This window comes from Lates calcarifer, linkage group LG10 (assembly GCF_001640805.2).
Source record: "Lates calcarifer isolate ASB-BC8 linkage group LG10, TLL_Latcal_v3, whole genome shotgun sequence".
Lineage (NCBI taxonomy): Eukaryota > Metazoa > Chordata > Actinopteri > Centropomidae > Lates > Lates calcarifer.
The window spans coordinates 17,854,701-17,881,919 of NC_066842.1; the positions used below are offsets into that span (position 1 = coordinate 17,854,701).

General features: G+C 41.1%; 1 protein-coding gene across 1 annotated transcript in view; it reads right to left on the bottom strand.

Moving 5' to 3' along the window:
- Window positions 1-27,219, bottom strand: part of b4galnt4a (beta-1,4-N-acetyl-galactosaminyl transferase 4a) — a 123,586-nt gene that overhangs the window by 13,403 nt on the left and 82,964 nt on the right. The window contains exons 7-8 of the mRNA XM_018664312.1: window positions 21,801-21,868; window positions 8,142-8,220 (exon numbers count right to left, since the gene is read on the bottom strand). Of these exons, the coding sequence (XP_018519828.1) occupies window positions 8,142-8,220; window positions 21,801-21,868 (147 nt within the window). The remainder of the gene's footprint in view (window positions 1-8,141; window positions 8,221-21,800; window positions 21,869-27,219) is intronic.

Below are 27,219 nucleotides of genomic sequence, written 5' to 3' on the forward strand. Positions count from 1 at the left end.
TTGACAGCAGTAGCATGTAGAAGCAGAGGTCTGCTCGCTGGCCCCACAAGTTCAACAGAGAGGAAAGAAAATCAATATCCAAGGGGAAATAATAAAAAGTACCAATGGTAGAGCAAAATGGCAATGGCCAGCCAGCAGTGTTGTTTCACTGCGTTTCATCATGCCTGGACCACCCAGTGACATATGAGGGCTTGATATTGTTTTCAATCAGCTGAGCAAAAGTGGGTGTTACTCTAGCTTGGTGTGAGGTCATATGCCCGCTGGAATGACACACATATAGCACTTTCATTCCAGCTCACACACACATGCACACAGGTAGTTTGCCTCTGGTTCCATCAGGCACAGGTTATTTTCTATCCCTTGATGATCAGGAGTTTATTGCCTCCGAGAGAGCTGCCTTCTGTTGTGTTTGTTTCCTTCAATGCAATAGGCTGCTCTGAAGCCTGAGGCACTATGGATATTAAGTTGTTTTGTTAGTGTGACACATAAAAGGTAATGACATAATGAAACTATCTGACCTTTCCAAGTTTACGTAAAAATCAATTCAGATTTTAGGTCCAATAAGATTAACAGAAAGCAAACACTTCCATTGAGTGGTCTTGCCCTGAATTTTTTGAAGGAAATTTGTCTGTATCTTTTCACCTTTTTTACTCTAAGCTGTAGCTCCTTTCACCACTCAAACCCCCCCAGCACTATATCTCTGAATAAATAATGGAATTTGCAGTGGAGTGAAGATGGAATAAAGGTGAATGCAGCAGGAACAGAGATAGAAGAGAGGTAAATATTACTTCAGGAGGGCGTGTTTGTTAGTCTTTACATGTCTTTTGGTAACTGCTTATGATTTAATCGTTGCAAGATGATGGAGAAAGAGAAAGAAAGGAAGACAAAGACACAAAAGACAGTGGGTGAAAAAAAGACTATAGCAAGAGGACTCCACCACACCCATTGGATAAAAATCTCCTAAATCCTGAAAAGACTTTGGGGCTTCAAGTTGAGAGCCTTGCAGAGTTTGACACATATGGCTCATTTTTGACAGCACATATTATTTTAATCCTTCTCAAACACAGTGTGATTGATCTCCGAGGATGTAGCAGTTAGAAAGTTCACATAAAATCCAATAAATACTGTGACAGCCATGTCACAGCCAAGGTACAAAACAATCATAGGACAAAAATAGAGTGGAGGTTATTAATGGGATGGAAGTGGAGACAGTTATCACATATTGCCAGCACAGTTAATAAGCCTTATGAACCGTCTGCGATCACTCATATTGAGCTTGAATGAAATGTAGAAGATGGCTTAAGTGCTCCCATTGACCTGTCTTTGTGTTCCTGTTGCCAGACAACTGCTCAGCCACAGAAACGGTGACTTCATTGAGAATGACACGTTGCTAACAAGCCAAGAATTATGTTGTTGTGGTGCAAAAAGGCAAAGTGACAGCTAACAAGCAAATGAAAGCACATATTAATAACCTCTGAGTGTTTGTTTGTCTCAGAGTTTGGTCAGGATGAGAAGGAAAGTGGCACTTTTTAATTCTGTTTTCAATTCCCTGTAAATTACAGCATACATTATGTAGCAACATTTTTTTGTGACCCATAACTACCTCTGTATAATTTACCGACATGCTAAAAATCTTCTTTGTAATGCGACTCAGAAGTACAGTATGTCTGCTGGTTTGGTAACCAACATCGACGGGATGCAGCTTTGGTAAGAGATGAAAGTGTGAGTTCTAACATTGGAGCTAATAGAAAGTCTGTAGCATGGCGCTGTGGTGCTGCCCACAGACAGGCGCCTGGCAGCAGCACATCAAGGAGAAACTCCTGACAGGCTCTGTTCAGATACCTCCCCAACAGAGCACAGAATACTGCTGGTGTTTTGATGCTGTGCTGATGCCGTTGTAGAACCCTCATGCAATGAAAGTTGACAAGGAAGCAGGCAGCGAAGAGGAGCTGAAAAAGCACCTAACCAAAGAGAAACAGCTAACCAAAAACTACAGCATGGAAACAAGGAGATGCAGCACAGCTCCTGACTGATTATGCTCTTATTTCAATTGACAACTAAACAGAACTAAACACTTTCATGCTAGAGGATAAATGCCACTCTCCATTCCCTGTCACACTGACATGAAAACAGTGGCTTGTTTTTTCATGTCATATCATGTCTTGCCTCGGGACGAAGGAACAATATTCAAAGGAAGATGAGGAGGTGGATACAGAGACGGGATGTTTGATTTTCTATGTTGAATTATACATTAGCCAAAGTCTCTCAGACCAGACATTTCAGAAAGACAAATGAGTCCAATATCTATAGCAATTACAGGCACGTCATAGTCAGTGAGTCTACAGTGGTGCCCTATGAGCTCAGAGAGGAAACTAGTTAGTCACACTGACACTCTCACTACATTCAAATCGAGTCGAACTTACATGACAGTATGTCTTCACACGCTTAGCACACAGCTAGATGAATAAAATGTATATGATGAGGACACGCAGGTGATTTGGTCAACATGATGTTTACAGGAAAAAGAGATAACACAGGGATAAGTAGCCTGACTTGAATACTAATACAGATAAAATACAGACAATACAACACAATCTGTGGTTTCAGACTGAGTGAGCATAACAGCACAGACCTAACACAAACATGTAAAAACGGCTTTAATATGATGGCACCAAGGTTAAATGTTAATATCCATTAGCGGAATGTAATCAGAATTCACCGGAATATGCTAGCACCGAGTTAAGCTCAAGATGCTTGTGAATGAAATATGGTAAATGGACTGTACTTATATAGCGCTTTTCTAGTCTTTTCGACCACTCAAAGCGCTTCACACTACAGATCACATCCACCCATTCACACAGCACTTCTTCTATACAATGTAAATGCTTTCTAACACAGACATTCGCACACCACTGACACACATCAGAGGCAATTTGGGGTTCAGTATCTTGCCCAAGGATACCTCAGCATGCAGACTGGAGGAGCTGGGAATTAAACCACCGACCTTCTGATTGGTGGGTGACTGCTCTACCTCCTGAGCCACAGGATGAATCCATAAGCGCAACAAACATGAAAACTCTGTAGCTAACAGACAGGAGAAAACACCAGGTCACTTCTAACAGAAATATGACATACTGACAAACTACTACATGGTCAAGGCTATCAAAATTTTATGAACCACTTATTTCCAAATATTATACTTTCCCACAGATAACCAGCTGTGTCTCTCCAAGATTCAGTGCCACAGAGAGGCACTTAGTAAGACAGGATAAAAGATAGTGTAAGTATATGAAAGTCAACGTGACAAGGACACAATGAGTGCGGGTGACGGGACACTACGTAGCTTCCTTTTTAATGTTAAAATGGTATGTCGTGTGTGGGATGGTGCTCTTTGGGAGGTGTCTGATCAAATCTTCATGATGACAAGAGGAAGTGCTGGCATGAAAGACAGAAAGCAAGGTACGAGCAGCGGCTCTGCTAACGGCTTTAAATCCCTGCAGGCTCAAATTGCTCAAAAAGAATAACATGAAGAATAATCATGAGTTTTATGATGTGATCCTCTCGATTATGAGAGGAGATTCCCATTGAGAATTCAAGTGCATGTCTTGTACTTTTCCGCATCCTCATATAGAGCCTGGATGATAACCCTGCAATCCATATAGATATTACAGAACTGACTAGAATTGACGTTGCCCTCTAGAGGATAAGAGGACAAAGAGCATGGCATAAAAAAAATCCAATGACATTAAAGGACTATTGTCAGCGAGGTGCAGGTCGTGCTGGTGTTCTTGGTTTTCCCATACACTCAGGATGAAGATTCAAAAAGTCATTTGCAAAATGAAATGCCATCTCACAGAAAAATAACTTATATGTTCATATTGTGGCCTGTGCAATGAGGTAAAAGGCAAGGAAAAAAACTGATTGCATTTTAATCCTGGAATCCTAAAATGTGTTTAAAAAGATACAGCAAAAGTAATTTAAGGGAGGGGAAAGCACATGTGTGCATGGTAATGATAAAGAGTTAAGTAAATTAGACAAAAAGTACCATCAGAAAAAGTTAAAAGTGTGGAAAAAAGTATTTGAAAAGGTGAGAAGAAAAAGTGAACTGAGGCTGGAAAAAAGCAGCTCCATATGTTTGCGAGCCGCAGAACTGGAGTCAACCCTAAAAGGTGTTGAAGTGGTAAAGAAACTGCGAGGAATCTAATTTATTTCCACAGTATAAGGACACACACAATATACTTTAACAGCTGGCTCCAGGTCGCACAGACCACTACTGATTTATATAGAGGAGGGAGGGTGCGAGGCAGATGTTGAGAGGCATGTGTGTATGTGTGCGCATGTGTGAACGTTTGCTCCAGTTTGAATACACCCATGAGCGTGCGGGTGGGGGGGTAGATGGGTGTGTGCGGTGAGAATGTGTGTGAGAGCATGTGCGTACATACACAGGTGTGTGTGTGTGTGTGTGTGTGTGTGTGTGTATTAATTGGCGGGCAGTTTGAGACTTGGCCTGGCAGGAGTGATAAAACAGGGCCATTAAAATCCTGCATTTAAATCCCACCCCCCTGCCTCTCCATAAACTTGCCATTACTAATTAAGGCGTGACTTTCTTCTCTTCTTCCTCTCACTCCCTCTTCCTCTCAATCACGCCATTTAATGGCCGACACTTTCCCTCATGCTGTCACATGGATAGTGAGAGGCGTTTTCCATTAGGCCAGTGGAAAGGTCCCGTCTTTCACCGACAAAGATCCAGATGGCAAATAAGAAACTTAATGAAGCTCTTGCTCACTAAATCTTCTTTCATCTCATGTAATCCATTAAAAAAAAACAGTCATCACTCTAAAGAGAGTTTATTTGAAGTTAGCTGAGGGAAAACACTGAGGTAGAGAGTGTAGACTGTAGTGGAAAGGTTCAGTCAGAGTGCAGGTTTGGTAACTTGCCTCCTCATCCTAACAACTCAACAGTCTCCTCATTCATTGGCCCTGCTGTTCATACATACAAATATAGTTGTTTCCATCCCCTCAGGGGCCGGCACAGTGTATTCCTAACCTGTCTCTTCCTGTCTCTGATGCTGTTTATGTTCCGCCTTCCTGAAGCCATTCTCGCTAATTCCTTCTCACAATGGAAAAGAAAGGGGGCAACACAGAGGGAACAAGGCTTCTTATTTTCTCGCCAAAAGGTAACTTTCCGACTGCGCCTGTGTACTGATCTGATATTTACTCCCTCTCGTTTTCTTTATAACAAGCGCCGTTAAACAAATGCATTCCCAAAGGAACGGCCCACCTTTGACCATGCAATCACAGCTTGGTACAGTACACACAAGAAAGAGCTGTGAATCCACGCTATCTGCTCTTTAACAAATGAGTGCCTGGGTTTCTGCGGATTTATGTGAGCCCTGGGCTTATGCTGTTGTGGGCCGGTCACGGTAAATCTGCTATTTTTGTCAAGGTGTGAAATGTATTCCGCTGTTAAATCACACACAGGGGCCTTGCTAAGATAGCGCACCATACACACACACACACACACGCACATTCCTGCACACAATCTTGATTTGCTGCATGACTTTTATACGCTTCATTAAATTGTTTCTACTAGTACAAACCCATTTTGACAGCCTCATGGGTAGTTGGCTGAGGGGGTGGGGGTGAGGAGAGAGAGAAAGAGAGAGACAGAAGGATTTCCACATGACCTTGATTCGCTGGCACACACACACAGTTTTGTGGAGAACTCGCAAAGTCTGTTGGGAAGTTGATGATTTCAATGAGAAGAATGAGAAGAATAGCAGGAGGGAGTGAGAACAGAAATACTTCATATAAAGGCCTCCAGCACACACTGTATATATTCCTCTCCACATTCCTGCCCCATTTCTTTCCTCCTCCATATTCCTTCTCCTCTCCTCCTTTTTGGCAGCTGTGCTAATTCGACCTTTGTCCTTAGATGAAGCCAGCGAGCATAAGGAGTCACAACAGAAATAGCCATGCAGTAAAAAATAGAAGGATCTGTGTTGATCTGTTGCTACAGGTATCAGTGAGAAGATTAAAAACCATACACAAAGTTGGGTTAGAATAATATAGCTGTGTGTTTTTAAAGTTGCTTTAATCAACATATTTATATTTACGATGGAAAAAAACTCGAGAAAAACTATTGCTAACTTTTAAGTTCTGCACAGTTCCACTGAGTGTTTTATTGTCTTTCAGCTCATTGTTTTGGTCTTACAGCCCCGGATTTCAGTCTTTTGGTTCAGTTTCATCACTCTTATCAGCCCTGTCATTTTTGGTGAAAATGTAAAGATAAACCTATGGTACACTATGTGCCCAGGAAGAATGCTAATGTTGCTCCATATCTGCTGTATGTGTAAACAGGCAACAGTTTGCTAACACGTTAGCCATGTAAACTTTTCAGTTAATGCGGGTTCAAGGCTTACCCAGTGGCAAAATACAGCCACCCGCACAGTCAGATCCCTCTGTCCTTCACACAGATGCTCAGCCAACCAGGAGGAGTCATTAGCCCCACAACAAGGACATAACAACACTGTACCCTCAGCTTTTATTGCATCATATCTCACCAACTCTGTCTGTTCGCCCTATCCAGAGGCTCTCCAAATAAAGGGGAAAGTATTTGTTTACTACTGGGATGTGGCTGTCACGAGCTGTAATTTATTAGTCACACTTGCACATCATCAGCAGAATATTCATAACACACCCACATCAATGACCCACAACACAGCAACTGTATAGTACTTGAGGGACCTGCCACTAACAGGACATTTCATACAGCCTGTGTGAAACCTCAGAGAAAACATGGCCGTGGGTATTTTCCACCTGATTGTGCCAATTTACAAATATTAAAACAGACTAGAGGCACGAGTGTCAGCGTAGCGTGGTTGTAAAGTAGCTGTGCGCCCTCCTTTCTCATACAAACAAACACAGAGAGTCCTCCGCCCACATCTCATTTCTCATCGAGCTCATGTGTGATCCTCCTGGCACCGCAGAGCTATTGAGTTCAGCATATCGCACCTACATCACCCTGTCAAACCCTCTCTTAAAGCTGGCATCAAGAAGCAGCCAATCTGAACTGAACGCTGAAAACACTGAGGGCTGGAGAGACTAGAGAAAAAACATGAGAAGAGCACGGCAGCAAGGCTGGAAAATGTAGCCATGGTTAAGGAGTGGTAAAATGATGAGTGGCTTGTGGAAACATGGTGAAAAAAGAAAACAGAAATATGACAGTATATAAGACCAAAGAAGAAAACTAAGAAGGACTCATATGAAGACAGAAATATAAGCACAGGAAGTCAGCCAGAGGCACTCAGACAGAGCTTTCAGGGAGAATGAGAAAAAAAGTAAAAAATCATTAACCTTAAGGGGGAAAAATGACACTGAAGTTCAATGAAAGAAGAGAGCAACTCCAGCAGTCCTGCTGCTGCTCTGCTGATGATGATGGTCACCATGATGACGATAACCCGGGGCTTGTTAACAGATTTCATTCCATACACACACCAGTGATCTCTTTTTATCATCTGCCCTCCCACTCAAAGTACAGGCTCACACGAGGAGTGTGGGCTCTCGTTTGAAACTTCATCTCGAAATTAAGCCCCACTCATCTCTGAGCTTTCGCCTGAGGTGCAGAACACCACTACAGAGAGAGAGAAATTGGTGCAGAGGAGCGTGCAGGAGAGAAAATAGAGAGTTACAGGAGAAGTACAGAACAACGATACAGAGAGAGGAACGAGAGGGGCTGTGGGAGATGGAGGAGAGGAGTGACGACAGACGAAGAAATGGGAAAGAGGATAGAAGAAAAACAGAGATTTCAAGAGTTGAACCATGGGTAGAGGAAGTCAGGGCAACAACAAAGAGGGGAGTTTATTGCATACAGTGGAATGGAAAAATGCTTAGTAATGTACAGTTAAGGAGGAAAAGAGGAGCTCTCCACTGCCTGACATACTCAGCTATCACTGTGCACTGTTAAACACAAGGCTATGAGTGAAAACTAAATGCAAATTGTCCTGCCGGAGGTGAAAGCTTTCTCAAGACAGGTGAAAGCATTTTCATCAGTGAGTCAGTGAGGTGGAGATAAATGAAATGACTAGGGGGAAAAGAGATTTAGACAGACGGGCTCCCTTATTTTTCCACTGGACCACTTACCCCAACCTCCACATGATCCGAGCCCTTGTCATCCTGCTTGTGGAGGATCTCAAAGTAGTATCGTCTGGATGAGATCAGGCTGAAGGGAAACAGAGACAGAATAATCATCAGAAACTTGACACTGATCTTTCTATAATGAGCAACTGCAGCTCCTTCCACCTTAGCATCGCTCTCAGCCACCAACACTTACGATAACATACCAACAGGTATTATGTGGAGCCCTAACAGAGATACAACTGTGACCGATTCTGGGTCACCAAAATGGAATATCAGGATTTAATGAGACCGCAGTGGCTTAAGGCAAACAGTTTTAAAAAGCACAAAATAGTCATAAAAACATATGTCAGTTGGACCTGGGCATAAACAGGTTAATCAGCCTAAAATACAACTCAGTGCTACAGGCAAGATGGCAAAAGAGACGGCAGTGAGCCAGGATATTATCAGCCTCTGGTCCTGAATAAAACACTCCTTCTGAGACTGGGAGGAAGAAAATCGATGCTCCACATAAATCAACATTTTACACTTATACAAGCTCCAGTATTTCTCTGGAACTCCTAGTTAGACTGAGTAAAGGACTGATTTAAAGTTTTACTGCGTATGCTATTCCCTGCACTGATGAAACACACACACTGAGCGACAATGCTTTATTCTTATCAAAAACACATCTCAAATAATAGGGCAGCATCTGCTGCTGAATGAGAGACACCCAAGCACTGCTCCACACATCATTAACTCTCAAAACACACACATGCAGTGATAGTTGAATATACACACACACACACTGTGAGGCAGTGAATAAAACATTTTTTTGTGTGTGTACAGTACACATCTACAGTGTATAAAGGCACAGTTTGTCAAGATGTGCATTTTATGCTTGGAAATCCAGTAATTCCTGTAAGGATAAAATGGTACTGTGTCTTGGAAAATCCAATTCCTATAAATAAGATTGTGTTCATTCTGTTTGCTGCAGCCTGGTAATTACTGTAACTGTAACATTTACTACTATGAACTTTGGAGTCATTTGCTGCTCCATATTCATGTGCTCTGATTCACCATGATATGTGTGGCTTGCTTTTGTTCTGTTCATTTTCTGTCCTTGTTTCTGTTTCCTGTGCCTCCTTTCTCTGTGATGTCTCCTGAAACAAACACAAGCACATCTTCTTACTATTTAATACGCAGCTTTCTGAACTGACAACAGTCCCAGAAAAACAGGAGATGACAGGGAAAAAGACACACAAAGCAAGTGAATAGGAATACTGTTCTATTATCCTTGTTCTTGAAAAATATTGTAAGTGTATGTTTACATTCTTTGAAATCATTGAATCTAGTCTATACAATGCACAAAAGTGACAGATCCCTATCAAATTCCCAGAGCTCAGTGTGACATCTTGAGAACTGGAGTGCTGGACTTTTACATATAAATCAATGTCCATTACATTAAAGTCCTTGCTGCTGAACAAGTTCACAAAATGCTGATTAAGCCTATCAGCACCAGGTAAATCTCTTTGTATTTTGCAGTATATCAGAGCTTTAAATATAGTGTCTGTGGCGGCAGTAGTGATGTGTCTAGCATCAACCAGCAATGACTAGTTTGCCAGAGCTGAAGAGGGGAGCAACCATAATGACAGAGATGGAGTAGGCTGCAGCAGCTAGGATGCGCAGCTGAGCCTAATGTAGAAAAACCTAGGCAGCATCCAAGAAAAGTCACTAATGCTCCAGGTAAAAAAGAAACTTGGCATTCAGAAGAAGGATCACACTCTAAAAAAGGAAAGCGTTGACCATGAGAATAAATACAGATTGTAATTACTTCCACTGCCAGAAGGGGGAGACAAACGTTCTTCACTGCAGGCTTAAAGATGCCTGTTTTGTCCAACCAACAAAGCCTTGCAAAACCCACGGAACAAAGAGAAAAAAAACTAAGGTTTTTTTCTTCATCAATGCACTAAATGATTGTTAAAATTTCTGCATGGTTAAGATTGCAAAATTACAGTTAGAGTGTAGACTCACTGTATACTGCTGTGTATGTGTGTGTGTGTTTTTGTTTCCGGGTGTGGTTGACTGAGTTGAAAGGGAAGGACAAAGGCTGAAGGGGGACGGTCACGTGTTGCCCAGCGCGAAAAAAAAAAAAAATCGCAGCCACATCATCCGCCTGCCCAGCGTTCTGTAACCAATAAATCATTGCAGGTGCAGGAGAGCAGTGACAGTGTGCTAAGGTCACTCTCTCATGAATAGGGAACGTCTCTCTGTGCAGCTGCTGAAACGGCACTCAGCGAACTTAAGTGGCACTTTCGGCTTCTGGCATCCCACTTGCCCTTTCCCCAAATGATTCAAACATAACGCCATCCCTAACCCTGGACTCTGAGCTGAGCCACACTCAAAAAAAGAGGAGAAAATAACATCTTGTTTTACATTCACTTCGGACAAAATCCTGTCTAAAGACTCATTAGATTAGATTAGATCAGATGAAACTTTAATGAATATAATGAATATGTGTGGAAAATGAGTAATCAGAATTACCTCTACTGGAGAACAGAGGGAACAATTTTTGTCTATAATGAAGGTTATGTATCACATGAAAAAATTACTATCAGACAAAACATAACTGGGTTTTAAATAGAGGCCAGTGAATCTCACTGTCCCAATTCTACCAAATTCAATTTTAGGTTGACATGAAACATCTCTCTTTTAACATCCTGAACTGAAACTGATATTTTTGGCAGTTTTAGTTTATTGAGTTCCTGTCCCTGAGCAGACAACTGCAGACAGTTTTAGGGAATATTAGAACATTTCCTGACCGTTTATTAGGCTGTCTATTTCAGAGTATAATCTGACTCCATCTGGGGGATAATCTAATGTCAGAGCTGAGAGGATCCAGTCTGCCGCCACAGTGTTCTGAGACAGGCTGATACGCAACCACAGACGAGGAGGACCACATGCATAAAATATATAACAGTCATACAGATATGCACGTCTGTCTACATTTGAGGATCTCTTTTCTTCTTGCTCTCAGGAATTTAGAAACACACCTAAGAGCCTGAGCTTCAGATTGGCAGCTCAGCCAATAAAAACCTATTTACCTGTTGTAAGATGCAAGATAAGACAATGCACACACACACACACACACACACACAGGCACAAAATCACACACGCCACAGACAGCAGGCATATCAACACAGCAGAGTGAGATTGAGACAAACAAAAGGATCATAACACACTGAGATAGATAAACAGAAGAAGAGAGCAGAACATCAAGTCCTCTTCACATACTTTTCTATCATTTGTTTTAGCTATTTCCTTTGTATTTTCTCTTTGTGATTTGAAGTCATTTTTATCTGCCAATTCAAAAGCAATTTCAGTTTTGGTCCATGTAATTCAGTTCCACTGTTGAGGTGACGGAATTTGCTGAGTCCTGTGGGACTGAGTCTGCAGTCATCTGCTGATAGTTATTTCCTTTTATTTTAAACTTTTCATCATTTCTTTGTGTCTCTGCCTTGTTTTTGTTTTGTTTTTTGGTGCGAAGAAGACGGATATTCTTCGGAAAATAAAAGACAGAAATAAATCACGATCATTCCGAACACAGATATGGACAGGAAGAGAGATGTGAAGGGAAATGTGAAATTTGAGATTACTCCATCCACAAGTCTTCTATTAAACTCTGGAGAGAAAGATGGAGAAAGAGAGAGACAAACAAAGCAGCATAAAGTAGGAGGGGCAGAGGTGTTTTTCACTTGTGTGTGTGTGTGTGTGTGTGTGTGTGTGTGTGTGTGTGTGTGTGTGTGTGCGTGCGCGTTTGTGCAGACTGGTCACACCAGTCTCCCCCCGTGATGGATGATGAGGCGGGCTATGGTTGAAAGAGATGAAGAGACAGAGAGACAGGCGGAAAGAAAGATGAAGGAGGAGCGATAAATAGCAAATGAACAGCAGAAACAGAGAGGGAATTATAAATGCTTTCTGTGTCTTGAAAGGAAAAATACATTACAGTGTAATATCACTGAGATGTGATTCCATACAGAATGCCACGCCAGAAGAGAGGGAGAGAAAAGAAGAAACATAAAAGAGCAAGTGAAGGGCAAATGAGAGATGGAAGAGGAAAGAATAGCTATTAGCGTGTGACTCAGAGGATGAGTAGAGGACACAAAACAAGAGTCTAATTGCCTGACTAATTGGAGTCTTTGTTTCCAGTTCTCCTTCTTTGGGCTGAGCAGATAGAGAGAGACAAAGGAGCTTGACTGGGCTGGGTAACACGAGACAGGGAATGTTGGAGCCAAACAATATTGTGAGAGGATCGACACTGCCCAAAGTCTGCTGGATTTGAAGTATGAAATATTTATTTGGCATGAAACGTGTAGAGAGGGTTTTCGTTCCTTCAGAGCGACAAACTCCTTTCACGAGCATTGCAACAAAAATCTGTTTAACTGTGGGTTTGTCTAAAGAAATATACAAAAGCTTGGATGCACAACACCCTAAAGACAGACTGACGCACATTCACACAGACACACACGCCCTCAATGTTACTAACCTGTTTTGCAGTGAGCAGAGCTGAAGTGATATGGAGACAGTATATTTCTGCCCTTGGTAAATACAAGTCCTCTTTCTCTTATTCTTCCTTCATCACTCTGTCTCCTATCTGCCCGCAGGCTACAGCAATTTCCTGATTCTACTTTTCCAGTATCTCCTTCTCTTCTTCCAACTCAATTTCTCATTAATGCTATCTGACTGTCACCCCGTCCCCATCTCTCTCTCCCTTCTCTTGCCCGATTTCTCTCTAATACCCACAGGTGGCCTTTAAATAAAAGACTGTGCTCGGCGAGTGCTCTCCTCTCAACTACATTAATGATACCAGTGTTTAGAGCTGCCCCAAGGAGATGCACAAAACTTCAACTTTTCTCTCCTCGCACTCTCTCCCCCTCTTCCCTCCATTTCTCATGCATTCCACTAATCCATCAGAGAGCTATCACACTGCTCTTCCCTGCAGCCTCAATAAATCCTCTTTCTTCCATCCCCTCCCTCTGCTTCATCTCCCACCACTCTCCTTCATCCCCTGCTCTTTCTTCCCTCTCCTTTCCTGTATCTCGTCCGTAGCTTTTCTCCAATGCCTCTCGCGCCGTCTCTTCTCCTCCTATCTACCGTGTCCATTTCCCCCATATGTAATTATCTAATATAGTGTTACAGCATTACTATATTCAGTGCTTTTTCTTCTCTGTGCCTCCACTTCACCCTTTTCTCATTTTGATTTGGCGCTAACGCTAAAGGATATGCTGGGCCATATTCTACATCCAAGAAAAGAAAGCAAAACTGAATTGATCCTACTAACAAGTACTTTCTGTGCTGACAGAGACAGACATATCATGTTGACCTCTATTGTGCAAAAATGATTAAAAACATATCACATGACCCACAACGTTAAACTAGTTGGAAGGTTTCTTTGTCACAGCTAACATAGGAACTGTAGTTTATTTTGAGCAGATCCAACATACAATACACATTTGTTGTTAAGACTCACTAGTGCACCAAATATGTCTTAAATCACAGTTGAAAACAGTCAAAAACAAATTCACGATTTAATACTATTTGGGTAGTGTTTGCCAAAAACCACAGTGCTCAGCTGTTTTGTTTTTGTTGTTGTTGTTGTTTTGTTTTTTTCTGGCTGTTCCTTTTTAGAAAATGAAACTATACATGTTTGTGACCCATTTTTGGAGATTCCTATCCTCAGTAGTAAATGGACTTGGAAAGGTGTGGGGTTCCTAACTCTGCTGTACGTTTTGCTATGGCTGCACAGCCAATGTTAGCCAATGTTAGCTGTTTACTTACCAGTCTAGAAGACAACAGCGATGCTTGCATCTAGTTTTATCACTTCTTTTCTTGTATAGAAGTTAGCTTGCTAACCAGCCAGCCTAGGCACAGCCAGCCCTTCTTGTCACTTTCAGATAGCAACTCACAGTAGCATCCAAACTGCCCTGAAGAAGTAGTGCTGCTCAGAGGGTGTATTCTAACCTCTTGCAGAGTAAACACAATGATGGCTGAAGCTTTTGACCAGGGACCATCACAACCACCTACTCCAGGAAAGAAACCATCTTCAGCCATAAACTTACAAATAGCCCCTTTAAGGACAGTTGTTTTTGGTCTTTTAATGGGATTTGTTAATAATGAGATAAATATAGAATAATGCTAGCCTTATCTTTTAACTCCTCTCTGCTCAGATTGAGTGCTTTGAACTTGGAAAGTGTGTGTGTACACATGGGAGTATGTTTATGTGTCCAAGATGTGCCTACATCCTGGAAATTCACCAAATCACTTTCCAAACAGCTTACATATCCGTTCCCCAGACGCTCAGAGCGTAACTTCTGTGTTTCCTCGAACTGAGCTGACCCTCCGTCATCATTACTGTCTCCAATCACGTTTGGCCAGAAGCAGCCCTGTGTTACAGTTTGGTCATACTCATTGCATTACTGCCAATCAGATGTCTGCTACCACAGTCTTTCACAGCTCAAGAGATGTACATCAACACCCCAAAGACATTCTGATTAAACATAAGCCTCCATGAGCACACACAGACACACATACACACAATCACTCACACACACACACACACACACTCAAACATAGATTTGTGTCTCAGCAGGCTCCCATCACTCATAGAAACAGATGGCGGAGTGAGGGCCTGGGGGATGTAAGAGGGACAGAGAAGTCATTCTAATTCAGCTGCTACACTGTATCAAACAATTACCTTGAGTGGAGAGAGGTTAGCATTAAAGTTGGTTTTCACACTCAAACACAACCAGGGATGTGTGTGCACACAAAGACAAAAGACGTACAATTACAGGTAAGAGAACATGTGTATAAAGAGACAGTGAAGGTGCTCGCAGTAGAGCAGGTGCAACATTCAGCTCGTGTGCATGCTCAATCAGTATTCCTATGATGTCATGAGCACAAGTACTATACTTTTCCTCTCTAAATGCTTGAGTCTCCTCACCAGCTAATAGCCAGCAGTGCTTAAGTGATTCAATTATAGATACTGAGAGATCCCACGCTGAAATAACTGGTCATTCTCCACTAGGTTTCCCCTCATTGATGCTGGGAAAGGAACAGTCAACTCTCTCCATCCAACTGTTACTAGAATTTGGAGTTTTTCTGTTCAGTCATGCGTACAGAAAACAAATGGGAGCCTTTGCTGTGTTCAAGAAGTATCAAAATAAAAGGGAAAGAAAGATGAAAGAGAAGAAGTTAAGAGAGGAAATAAAGAAGACTTAAAAAGTAAGAGGGCATAAACTGTCATATGCGTGCACACACACAAGAAGAATGAACACACATCAACGCCCACGTGTCTGTGGAGGATCGGGCGTAAATGTCATTTCCCGCAGTTTGTGAACTGAAAGCTGCTCCTTTAAAATGCCAGCCGTGGCATCACAGATAACCTTGGAATCGGGTTCTGCCATTTCCTCCTCACCACGCCACTGTCAGTCATTACACCTAAAGGTGAAAATCTTGACACACCAGATACTCATGTTTGGAAACTCATCTACAAAAGCACAGCCAGGTTAATGCTAAAACTTAAGAGACACAGACATCATTTAATTGACTTTTGCTTTTTTCCCTTATGGCATTTTTTTGAACTTTGAATCTTATTCTCGCCACACTGACAAGATTCAGCCAGTGTTCATTAGTTTCCAATATATCTCAAAGAGTATTTCCTCCAATCTTCAACTGGCTGCCAATCACGAGTCTGAGCTGCTCAAAAGGTTTTGGCGCGTGGCCAGACAAGCTCAGTATGCGACTCAGCACAGTTCAGTTTATAGAATTTTAGCAAATGTCAATCTCCCCGGTGTTGTCTATACAGCCCGAGGCTGTGGTAGCTGTGTCAGAGAGCAGAGATACTGTTGACAGGGTTATCTGGGTTCCTCATCTGACTACTTCACTGTCACTCATCAAGCTGTTGTGACAGCACCTAGCAGGCGCTGCCAAACTATCACTTCACAGGTATGAGCAGAGGTGGAGTTAGACAGACAAAAAGGGACACTTTCATTTAATGTTTTTTTGTTGTTCTTTTTACTTTGACTCAGTCCATTTGAGTGGTTTACAATTTGATTTTGAATTTACAGATTGTACAAAGAGGCTTTCCCCTGTTAAGTCAGGCTGCAACTAATGATTATTTTCATTGTCAATTAATATATTTTTCTTTAAAGGGATGAATCATTTAGATAATAAAGTGCAATACAATAGTGAATAATAGCTCATCACAACTTCCCAAAGTCTGACGAGATGTCTTCAAACTGTAACCTTTTGTCCACACAAAACATATTTAATCTAATGTGATATAAAAATAGTAGCAATCCTCACATTTAACTAGAATTACCATCTCACAGTTGTATCCCTCCAACTAGTCTAGTTGCGGTTAAGTAGTGTGTGAATTCTTGAGCTATGGCCAAAAACATGTTTTGTGAGGTCATGTAAAGTTTGACCACTGGAATGCAATCAGTTCATCCCTGAATCCAAGTGAACATTTGTGCCAAATCTGGCAGCCTGAGAACATAACGTAATCCAGCCATGGCTGCCACCAACTTGCAGACATAAAAAACTGAAACTGTCAAATGTTTTGACAATGCACTTGATTAAAAAGTTAGACAATCACAATCCCAGTTACTTGACTAGTCAGTCAGCTAATCACTTATAACTATTTCTTGTTTCTGCCCTTGCGTTTATTATTATTATATATGCTACATATAATGATGTGCTATATACCAGCAAGTCACTGGGGCTATGTAATATTGTTGTCTCTTACTGCATTTCATTTGATGATGTGCTTATATAAATCCTCACATGGATAAGTTTTAACGAGATGGAGCCACAAAGGACTGAAGACAGCGTTTTGCAAAAGCAGAAAGATAAAGTTGGAGAAAGCTAGACTGAGACAGCAAGAGAGACAAATACTTTCCATCTTTGAGTTCTATTCAGCAAACTTCAGAATTAGAACATAGGCAAAACTATTTCTCCCTCTCTAAAAACACACGTACAACATGCACACACACTAAACAGCGTGAGTCATTACCTCCAGGTGGCCATAGCCAGGTGGTGTGGATGACTACAAGATCTCCCTAACAGGTGTACCAATCCAACTTTCCTGTCTATCCCATCTTTTAAATTGCCACCTAGGACGGGCTCTCACACATCACAGCAGCAGGAAGGCCACGCCCCATTTGTGGAGATGCGTTGGCATTTGAAGAGAAGCATAATTTCTGTCCATCTTTGACCAGACACACGCACAGAAAGCCTTTACCCTTTCCTACCACTTCCCTTTTATAGCTTTACATGCAGTCGTCAAATGTAATTACCATTATTGGCAACAGATTGAGTAAGAGAGAGAGAGCAGGCCACAAAAAGCTGCTCGGAGACAATGAGAGAGAATGAAGGGCTGATGGGAAAAATGTGGCAAAGTTTGAGAGTAGCGCACCTGAAAGCCCTAGATGCAGTCATCCAAGACACAGAGTAACCACAGAGGGACTGCCAACTGAAGTGTGTTTATATTTTATAGATGCTGTATGTGGTATATGGGGTGTGTGTGTGTGTTTGTGTGTGAATGGGTGTGTTTGCTGGTTTCAGTAGCCTTTGATTGCATCGTGGAGACCTCAAACGGGCGAGTGAAGTGTTTCAAGCCAACCCCTCAACAACAATATGTTTCATTCCCTGACAATATGATTCAACCCTGCAGCAGCCATTAGTCACTGTTCACCCAGCTCCACTACAGTCGGCTGTACAGCTCCAATGAACCGAGACGTATAAATAACCACAGTCCAAAGTGTAAAAAAAAAAAAAAAAAAAAAAAAACCTCGAGTGGGAGTGTCTGTTGTGTTTCATTCTACTCTCCTCTGTTCAATTACGTTTCTGAAGGCTGCACTCTGTTTGCTTGTGTTCTGCTCTGCACACTCCATTTTACTTTAGCTTTGTCCCATTTCATCCTGTTCCAGGCCCAATATGATAATAACTAGAAACAGCAGCACATAAGCTGTGAGAGCTGCTTCTAAATTGCAGCTTTGATTAAGGCTGTGTGCAGAACTTAACTGTGGCAAAATGGAGTCGGTAAATAGGCTCAAATGGCTCTGAACTTATTCTCCAAAAACAAATTGCACAAGTGGATCACGCTGCCAAGGGCTAGCCTCATGTGTAATGACTAATAATTTTCACAGTTGCTTTCCATCTACAAATTGAGTGTAATATTCTAGAAACACCTGATTCATTTCATTTTGTTCAATTATTTCTTTATTTTATCAGGATTACAAATGTTTCAAATTACCAGGTGATAAACTCTAATGACTGATTATTATTGCTGTACACAGACTCTGATGCATTTTTTTTTTAATTTCTTAGAAAATGATATCATGTTCTGTTCTGCACTACTAATTTGCTCATTTCAATTCTATCCCGCCTAATTTGAAGAATACCATTTTGTGAATCCATGACGATTAATCCCACTGCACACACAATTTGCCACGCTCAGGAGCACATCGGCTTTGCTACAAACAGGTCGAGAGTAATGGTGTGCGAGGGATGCGCGTCGCACGGTGCAGGTGAGAGGGAACATGTGGAAAATGACAAATAAACTGCCTTTGCTTTGGGATGTTTCAATAAAGTCATTAGACACAGAGAGGTATCTCAAATGGCACTGTGTTTAAAAAAACATATGCACCTTAATGCACAGAGGCATGTATTTACTTGCATGCAAAAGCATGTTCTCTTACGCACGCCCACACACAGGCACATCAAACCAGATTTTGCCTAATTATCTTAAGCTAGACTTTCACGCAGTCTTTGATGCATTTCCCCTAAAGCGAGTGATAACATGCAGCTATAAAATAAAAACAGATTTGCATTTAGTCATTAGCCCCACAATTTTCCCAACCGTTTCATCTCTGGTGCATCACATTTCATGACCTGACAGTGGAATCATGAATCACACATCAAGGAGTACAATATTAAAGGAGTCTGAGAGCAACAACTAGTGTGCAGCTCTCCTTGAGTTGGCCATTTTATAAATTGTAAGCTCTGACTGTAGACAACAAATCCTGTAGCTGCTATGCAAACCCAAAATACATCAACACACACGCTCCCATCCACTCAAAAAGACACAGTAACAGGTCACAAAACATTCAGTGTCACAACCAAGGTTCTCCACTGCACAACCTTTTTAATGTTCCTGCCATATTCTGCCTCCACGCTTGGTTACTCTGTTGTTGTCTTGTTATTGTCGGAGAACGCAAGACGCTTGTCAGACAGGGAAACAGAGAAAATAGAAAAACTTTCAACCACCTCCTCCTCCATTCCTCTTCTACTTCATCTTTTGTCATCTCTCTGTGCTCCCCTGTAGTCTGGTGTGCCTGCTGTGCTAACCAGTCCCAGTTAATCCTATGCACAGACAAACAGAAACATGTGCCAACAGGTCCTGGCCTGTGTTCAGTCCCTAATGTCATTAATGAATTTTCAGTCATTATATAAGTGTGTGTATGTGCTTACGTCTTCGTGCTTAAGAAGGCAGAATGTGCAACAGATGCATGGTTTTTAAAGAGCATTGGAGATGTTCTTGTGGTTTTATGTGTCTTAATAATCCATCTCAGAATGACACATTAATGATACACAAACATTTATGATGAGACCTCGGAGCAATGCAGTGAGTCAGACTGAATTAACATCAACGTCACATTAATACTGTAATCAAAACAAAGGGTGTATGGCATGTGTAGCAAGCATGAGACTCATTAACTGATTGTGCATCTCATTTGTTTTTCATAGTTTTAACTTGATGTCAGTCAGCACTATATTGTCTCATCATGTCTACGTGCCTGACTGTCAGTGGGCAAAGTTTTCATATCACAGAGAACAGGTGCTGTACTTTATTCAAAATACTAATTAAAATATAGCAATGAAAATTAAAATAACAGTTTTGATATGCACATTTTTTGTTTGGTAGTTTGAAAGTACCCTTTTTCTTTTAATATTCAGCAGTAAGTGAAAGTAAAAGAAACATGCATTAAAATTTTAATGCCTCATTTGATGCAATTATTTCTATTTTGATGACACTGAATTTGTGAACATAAACTCAGGAGCATTTAGTTCATTTTAGTTGAAAACTAAATCACAGCTTGTGTTTAATAAAAATGTTACACATTAAGCAAATGGCCAGTGGGTTGTCAAGGATCTGGGCCTCTGATGTGTGTGTGTGTGTGTGTGTGTGTGTGTGTATGCACTGCATTTCAGTAAAATGTACTATAACTAATTCCAACTAGGGTTTTAAAGACGGCACTTAAATCACTCTAATATTCCACAAACTGTCTCATCCCACTACACTCCTACACTCACTGTCACCAGAGAGGTCCATTTACACGCCTGCTCCACGCATCTATTTATACTGCTGCTATCTGCTGTTGCTGCTGTCACCACTGCATTGCAAGCTGATTCATGAACAATTAAACTAGTAAAGCGTATCACTATCTCTATGATACATTAGACATTTGAACATACAGAATATTTCTTCATCTAGTATGTTATCATGTGCACAGATAACATTGAACAATGGCAACATTTATCAACTTAGAGTGAAATTGTATCATGACGCTTTGATCACATTGATCTGTTTCTGTTTTTCTGAATTAATCATTCTGAAGGAGATGCAGTTCAAGCAAAATCTATTTTTGAAGGTATTATATTTTAATCCTTGTTAATACTAATTTATTTAAACCACATCTAGAAAGCTGTTTTGACCAGTTATATTAGCCAAATTAGTAAACCATGATAAGAATGCTTCAGTATGAAACTAACGTTGTATCTATCAGCAGAAATTCTTTTGAAAGAGCCAAAACTGTAAATACTCATTTAACATTAACAAAACACAGTTTTTCTTTTTCTTCCTTGAGTGTGTTTATCATCCAACTTGTACCATTTAGAAGTGCTAAAACATTCTGAACCTTGACTACAGACACCATTGGCAGTGTTTGTGTGTGTGAATAATTTAAGGCAGCACTCTACAGCGTGTGTTTCATCCAATCACGCAAATGTGGGAACTAAAAGGAATAGGAGCACCGTTCTTAAGATCTCTTTTCTCTTGCTGCATAATCATAGCAACTTAACAATGACTTTAGAAACAAACTGTCTGTAGATCAGAGCTCGTATTAAAGGGTGCTATAAGTGAGCAGCTCCCAGCAATTAGGGAGAGAGATGTGGTTGAATCTGAGAGGACCAGATAGGCTGACACATTCTCATCCTACATTTAGAGAGAGAGGCCTTTCGACTGTTATGATCTTCCATACTCACTTCCACACACGATGAGACCTTTCTGTGCATGTTATTTCACACATACATTAAAGTACACACATGCATATATAGATGTGTGAGTGAAGTGAGCACTTGACACATCAGTTCCCTCCTGCATGTGTGAAGTAAAAGCTTTTTGTTGTTATTAAAGAGGCTGGTGCATTCTGCTGCTTAACAGGTACAGATACACCTCACCAGTTACAGCCACAATACCAGTCCTGAGAGATGCTCCAGTATGGGGTGTGTATTTGTCAAGATTACTGTTAGATGTTAACAGGCCTTTATTTTGGACTCAGTGCTGGGTCGGGAGTGAAATAACTGTGCTGTTAAGAAATGCGTGTGGTTGTCACAGGTACTTACTGCACAGACTTGGAGGACTGGGACCTGAACTTGCTGAACTCGCCTGGAGCGGTCCACTCTGTACCCAGCTGCAACACACAAGATGAGAGACACATCAGAGAGTGTGTGAGAGAAAGAGAAAGAGTGCACAAGTGTGAGAGCAGGGGATAAGAGCTGCATAAGAAATGTTGAGGCACACTGAGGAGTATTCGTCTGAAACATCCTTCTTGGAGATCAACTTTGTGTGCCAAAAGCAGCAGCTTTAAGATTTTTTAGGCACTAGAGTATTTAGGGAGGGCGTCATCTGTGAAGAAGTTGGATCTCATTAGCTCATTTTTAATTCATAAAATGGATTGGTCCATTGAAAAGGGACGCTGCAAGATCACTTCCCTCGGTTATGATAGCACAGAAAAGGAAGAGTAATTGGGAAAACAAAATAATATGCCCCAAAGCAACAGCGGGAGTCAATCAGGAGGCAAGTCCTGATAGGCAAAGTGAGCAAACAGACAAGAGTTAATGGCTATAAACAGACAGAAAATGAGAAATCCCTGCCAATATTGACTCTAAGAAACCAGCTCATCGAGAACCCCGGGGCTCCTGTTTCAGCCCTGCGGTCGAATCAGTGCCCATTCATTTCCTCAGCAAGCCAACGCAACTAATTAGGGCCCCTGCTGCTGCTGATCCATAATGAAAGAATAAGGCTAAGATCACAGCGGGCATGCCTTTAATTGTTTTGCGCTGGCCACACGTCTGGGTTTGAAACTGGTCAGAAAATATTGTGGCGTGACAGATCACAAGAGACTTTCAGCTTGAAAAATAGCTGCTGATCCTCACTCTGGGTACCACAATGTTTTCACAGAGAGCAGCACACACAGGAACACACACCTACAAGATAATGACACACACACACACATATACACATATGAAACAGCAATTACACAATGGCACCTCTGAGCATGTTTGCTGGCATGTGAAGAGAGCCACTATGGGAGAAAAAACCTCAAAAAACACGCAGTAATGTCTGTCCAAAATCAACCAGGCCCCTGGCAGTGCTAAAGCCTCTGAGAGTCTCTGTGAAGCAGTTGGCTGGAGAGGAGGAGGACACAATGTGTGCTACTGTGCTTTCACTCTGAAGCCCACAGCATGCTGCTGCTGCTGCTGTAGCACATTTCCACACCAACAGTCTCCTCATATATTCCTCCTCCGGCACAGAGAGAAGAAAAAAGGTAGGAGTTCAATCACTGGGAGTGAATATTTAAACGAAAAAGTGAGAAAGGTAATATATGTAAAGCTTACCCAGCTCCCCCAGTTTGATTTACTAAGTTTACATTAAAGATGAAAACTTTTCTTTCAAACCATTTAAATGTATATTGACTCTAGAACTGAATTTTAAGTTGCCAAATGCTGAGCAGAGACTGGGTGAATGATGTGATGCTGATATGGTCTTGGGTGGGCATTCAAAAAAGCGTTTAACTAGCACTGATGGTTGTTAAATTTTACAGTAAATGGGCCATGGACAACAGTGTACATCAAACAGTCTGGGTACCATCTGAGAACAGACCATGTACTTTACCGATTTCGTACTGCACCACTCAATATAGGATATTTGAATGTGTTAGGCTAATGTAACCTCATCAAACATCTGTCCATAATGAGCCCCAAAGTCCCTACTCACTGCCTGCAATGTCAGTCACAGCGTCTGATCCACCTCCAGCTGACAGGGGGCTTCAGTGGTCTTATTGGTACACCAGCACAGAGCCTTGCATTGGCTACCCTCGCTACCCATTTCACTTGTTAATCCCTCTCCAAAATGTCATGTGTGTTGGCTGGTTTTGTTTGTTAGTGGAAAAAAAAACAACCTCAGTTTTGATGCTGCTATGCTAAAGTCTGGCTCATGAGTGTTACATCCTACATACTATATGCCTGTCTGCACATACGATGTGTGTGTGCTGCAACATTTGGCTGCTGATGACCAGTCCCAGCTTAAAAAAACACATACACCACCAATGTACACCAGCACTGCAACCTGTTAATACTGCACAAACTAATTATCTGCATCAGTCACAGTACTCCCCCGCTTTCTTTTGTATTGTCCACGCTTGTCATGTTATGCTTGTTTAGAAGACAGTCTTGTGTTTTACTGTGGATGTGTGCAAGTTGAGTATGTGCTGTAACCTCTTGTTTTCTACATTAATAAATGAACACAGTAACTCGTTTAACTCCTAGACTGCTTTAAGTTTTCATTATGTCTTGCTCAGCTCATCCTGATCTGTGACGGGGGAAGTCTGCAGAAAGTGGTGCAGTAGAATCGTATTTAAGCTTGTCTCCCTCAAAAAAATCATCATTAAAACAAAAATCTGTGTCCCCGCAAAGGTGCTGTTGGTTTCTGAAGAAAGGCAGTCAACCTTCAGTGAAACTTAAATAACTTTGACAAATCATAGCTGAACGGAGTAGGCACCTCAGCAGAACTTTACTTTCAAAGCAGTGGGATAAAAAAAAAGCTGGGACTTAAAACTTTGCACTGAATATAAAAGGGAAACTTGAAAATGTCCCTAGTTACTGTACTTACATGTTTAAATTCTCCCTGTGAGTGAAGTGCTTTCTCGTGAGAGAGCTGTTGTTCAGCAGGTGAAAAAGAGAGTGATCAAACAGCAAAGGCAGCACCGTGAAAACATTCATCTCTTATCTACTGCTGACTCTAAATATAGTAAATCTTCTTTAAATAAGTGAAAAAATCTGTATACAGCCTTAAAAATAAAATACAACCATTTCATTTGTTTTCACAGTATAGAAATGGTCCCTTCTCATTTTATGAGTGAAGCTAAATATAATTTTGACAAAGATTTTAATTAAAATTATGCTTTTTTCTACATCAACTGACCTCTAAACCCAGACTTTCTAGTTTAAAGGGACATACAAATCAGTCATGCAAATGTGGCACATTTTGTGCAAATTGTTGTGATTTATGCAATGCCTTACTGCAGATGATGTACTGTAAGATTTTGAACTCATAGTTCTGAACATTTCTTGCACATCCATCTGATTCCTTCACTTGAATGTGTCAGTAATTAAAACAATCTCTGCTCCACAGGGTGTTGGATGATCTAGATTCTTTTGTGAACAGTTGTGAAAAAAAAAAAAAAAAATCAAATTGAGGGTTTTAAAATATGTAGTTTTGCACAAAGGAGAAAAACATTAGTGTCAAGGAGCAAATCTCCTTCCAAAATGAAAGGTTGTTTTTTTTCCTTTCTTCCTCATCAGATGGTTAATCACCTGTATGTGAACAAAGGCGGTGATCAAATACATTGTTACAAGGACAAAACACGTGCAGCACCTCAGCTCTGCAACAAAAGTGGCAGATGTTCTCCAAGGTACACGTGCATATGCAGTATAGACATGAGAACACACGCGCACACACACAGACAAACGCATGCATACGCACACAGACATGATTTCCCACTGAACGATGAGTCACTGCTTATTGTGAGCAGCATCTCCTCACCAGAGTAGGCAGGAGGTAAATCAGAAGGCAAGCGGCCAGGTAGTCGTGAGGGGCAACACACACACACACACACACACACACACACACACACACACACACACACACACACACACACACACACACACACACACATTCTCTTTATATCACATTTTAAAACACACCCCCTCACTGACATTCTGTCATATTTTGCTTCTGCTTTAGAAGTCTCTTCTATAAGGCAGGGAACTTGGGGACTCAATTTCTCAAACTTAAAGCAGGCAAACAGCCCAGACATATACCAGCCTTGCTCTGATGTAACCTCTCTCTTTTTTCTTCGCTCTTGCTCAGACACAAAAACACACACACACACACACACACACACACCGAGTCTCTGTGTGAACTTCTCCCACATATGTGCTTACCGCCGTAAATCTAATTTTCAGATGGCCACTGGCCCCACAACACAGAAAAGTGAGACACAAAACAGGGTCAAGGAATGTAAGAAATATGAGTGTGCAGTAGCGATATGGAGGCATTACTCCTCTTTCTTTCAACTCTTCTTTTTCCATGTGCTATTTTTTTCTCTCCATATGAGAAGAGAGAAGTAATAGAGAAACAGCTGACCTGTGATATAACTTCAGAGCACTGTTTTCTTTATTATCTATTCTGTCTCGCCTTCAGTGTGGTTTTTCAATTGAACTTGAACTGTTGAGATTTTACAAGCTAGAAGATGCAGCGCATACTTGGTCTATTCTATAGAAAACAAGATAAAAATATCAACATGGCTCTTTTAATTTCTTTGAAATTTCTTTTTTCATGCCAGGCGATGATAACAAAGATAATCATAGGGAAAAAAGGTTAGTTGTTAACTGACTTAGAGGCTCCAGAAAAACATACTGAGGGCAACAATCTAGCATAATGCAGACGACAGAGTGCTGTCACTGTTTTAACTGCAATCATCTTGATGTAGAGAACATGATGTGAAGAACAAACCACAAAATAAAAATACACAGGCACAGTCACTTGTTTCGATCATGACCTCCTGGTGCATGTTTACAATGTTTATGTGATGAATGAATGAAATGTAGGGCTTTGGATGGTGTTTCTCCATCCTTTGAGGCAATCACCAATTTCCACTCAATTCACTCTGGCAAAAAAAAAAAAAAAAAAAAAAATCAACCTGTAGATACTTCAAACTGGCTTTAGTCTGGTGATCCATCACAATTATCCTCATGTCTGCTTTTATTGTTGTCAAAGCTACATTATCAATGGGTGGTTATACAGCTGTTAGAGTAGTTTGAATCAAACGTTCTGCGCAGACTAATGTAAGTGCAACATGAATAAAAGCAGACAGACATGCTGCTCGCTGTGATGGATTGCCTATCTCAAGGAGGATTAAAATTTTAATCTTGGGGGCATCCATTTTCTATTTCTTATCTCTTTAGCATTTTCTGCTATTTATTATTTTTGGACAGATGTTGCTACCTGAAATCTATCTAGCAATAAAGTGTTTGAAAAACACCAGAATATATTTTTACTGCAGACATTTTGACATGTCATTAAATAACGGCTGTGTTCTATTCAAGTGTCCCAATAAGTCATGACACTGTGACAGTGAGACAGCATGCACAATACCAGAGACCCCAGAAAAAAGCAGCTAAACGGAGTTCAGTCATAGATCATTTTTATTATTTTCACCAGTGCTATTCCTTCTGTCATGTCAAAATGTCTACTGTAAAAAAGGCACATAGAAAAAAGACCTTTGCCATCCGTTCATTGTGATGACCAAGCTGTCAATATGGGAAAATCTGTGTTTTGTTCTCATATGGTACATTGTTGTGTAAATTAAACTCCTCACACATTAAGAAAAGTCAGCATGTGCATAACAATATCCCTTTAGTGCCTTAATGTTTGCAACAATTGTGAAATACAGTGGCGTCTGTTACTACCACAGTGGCA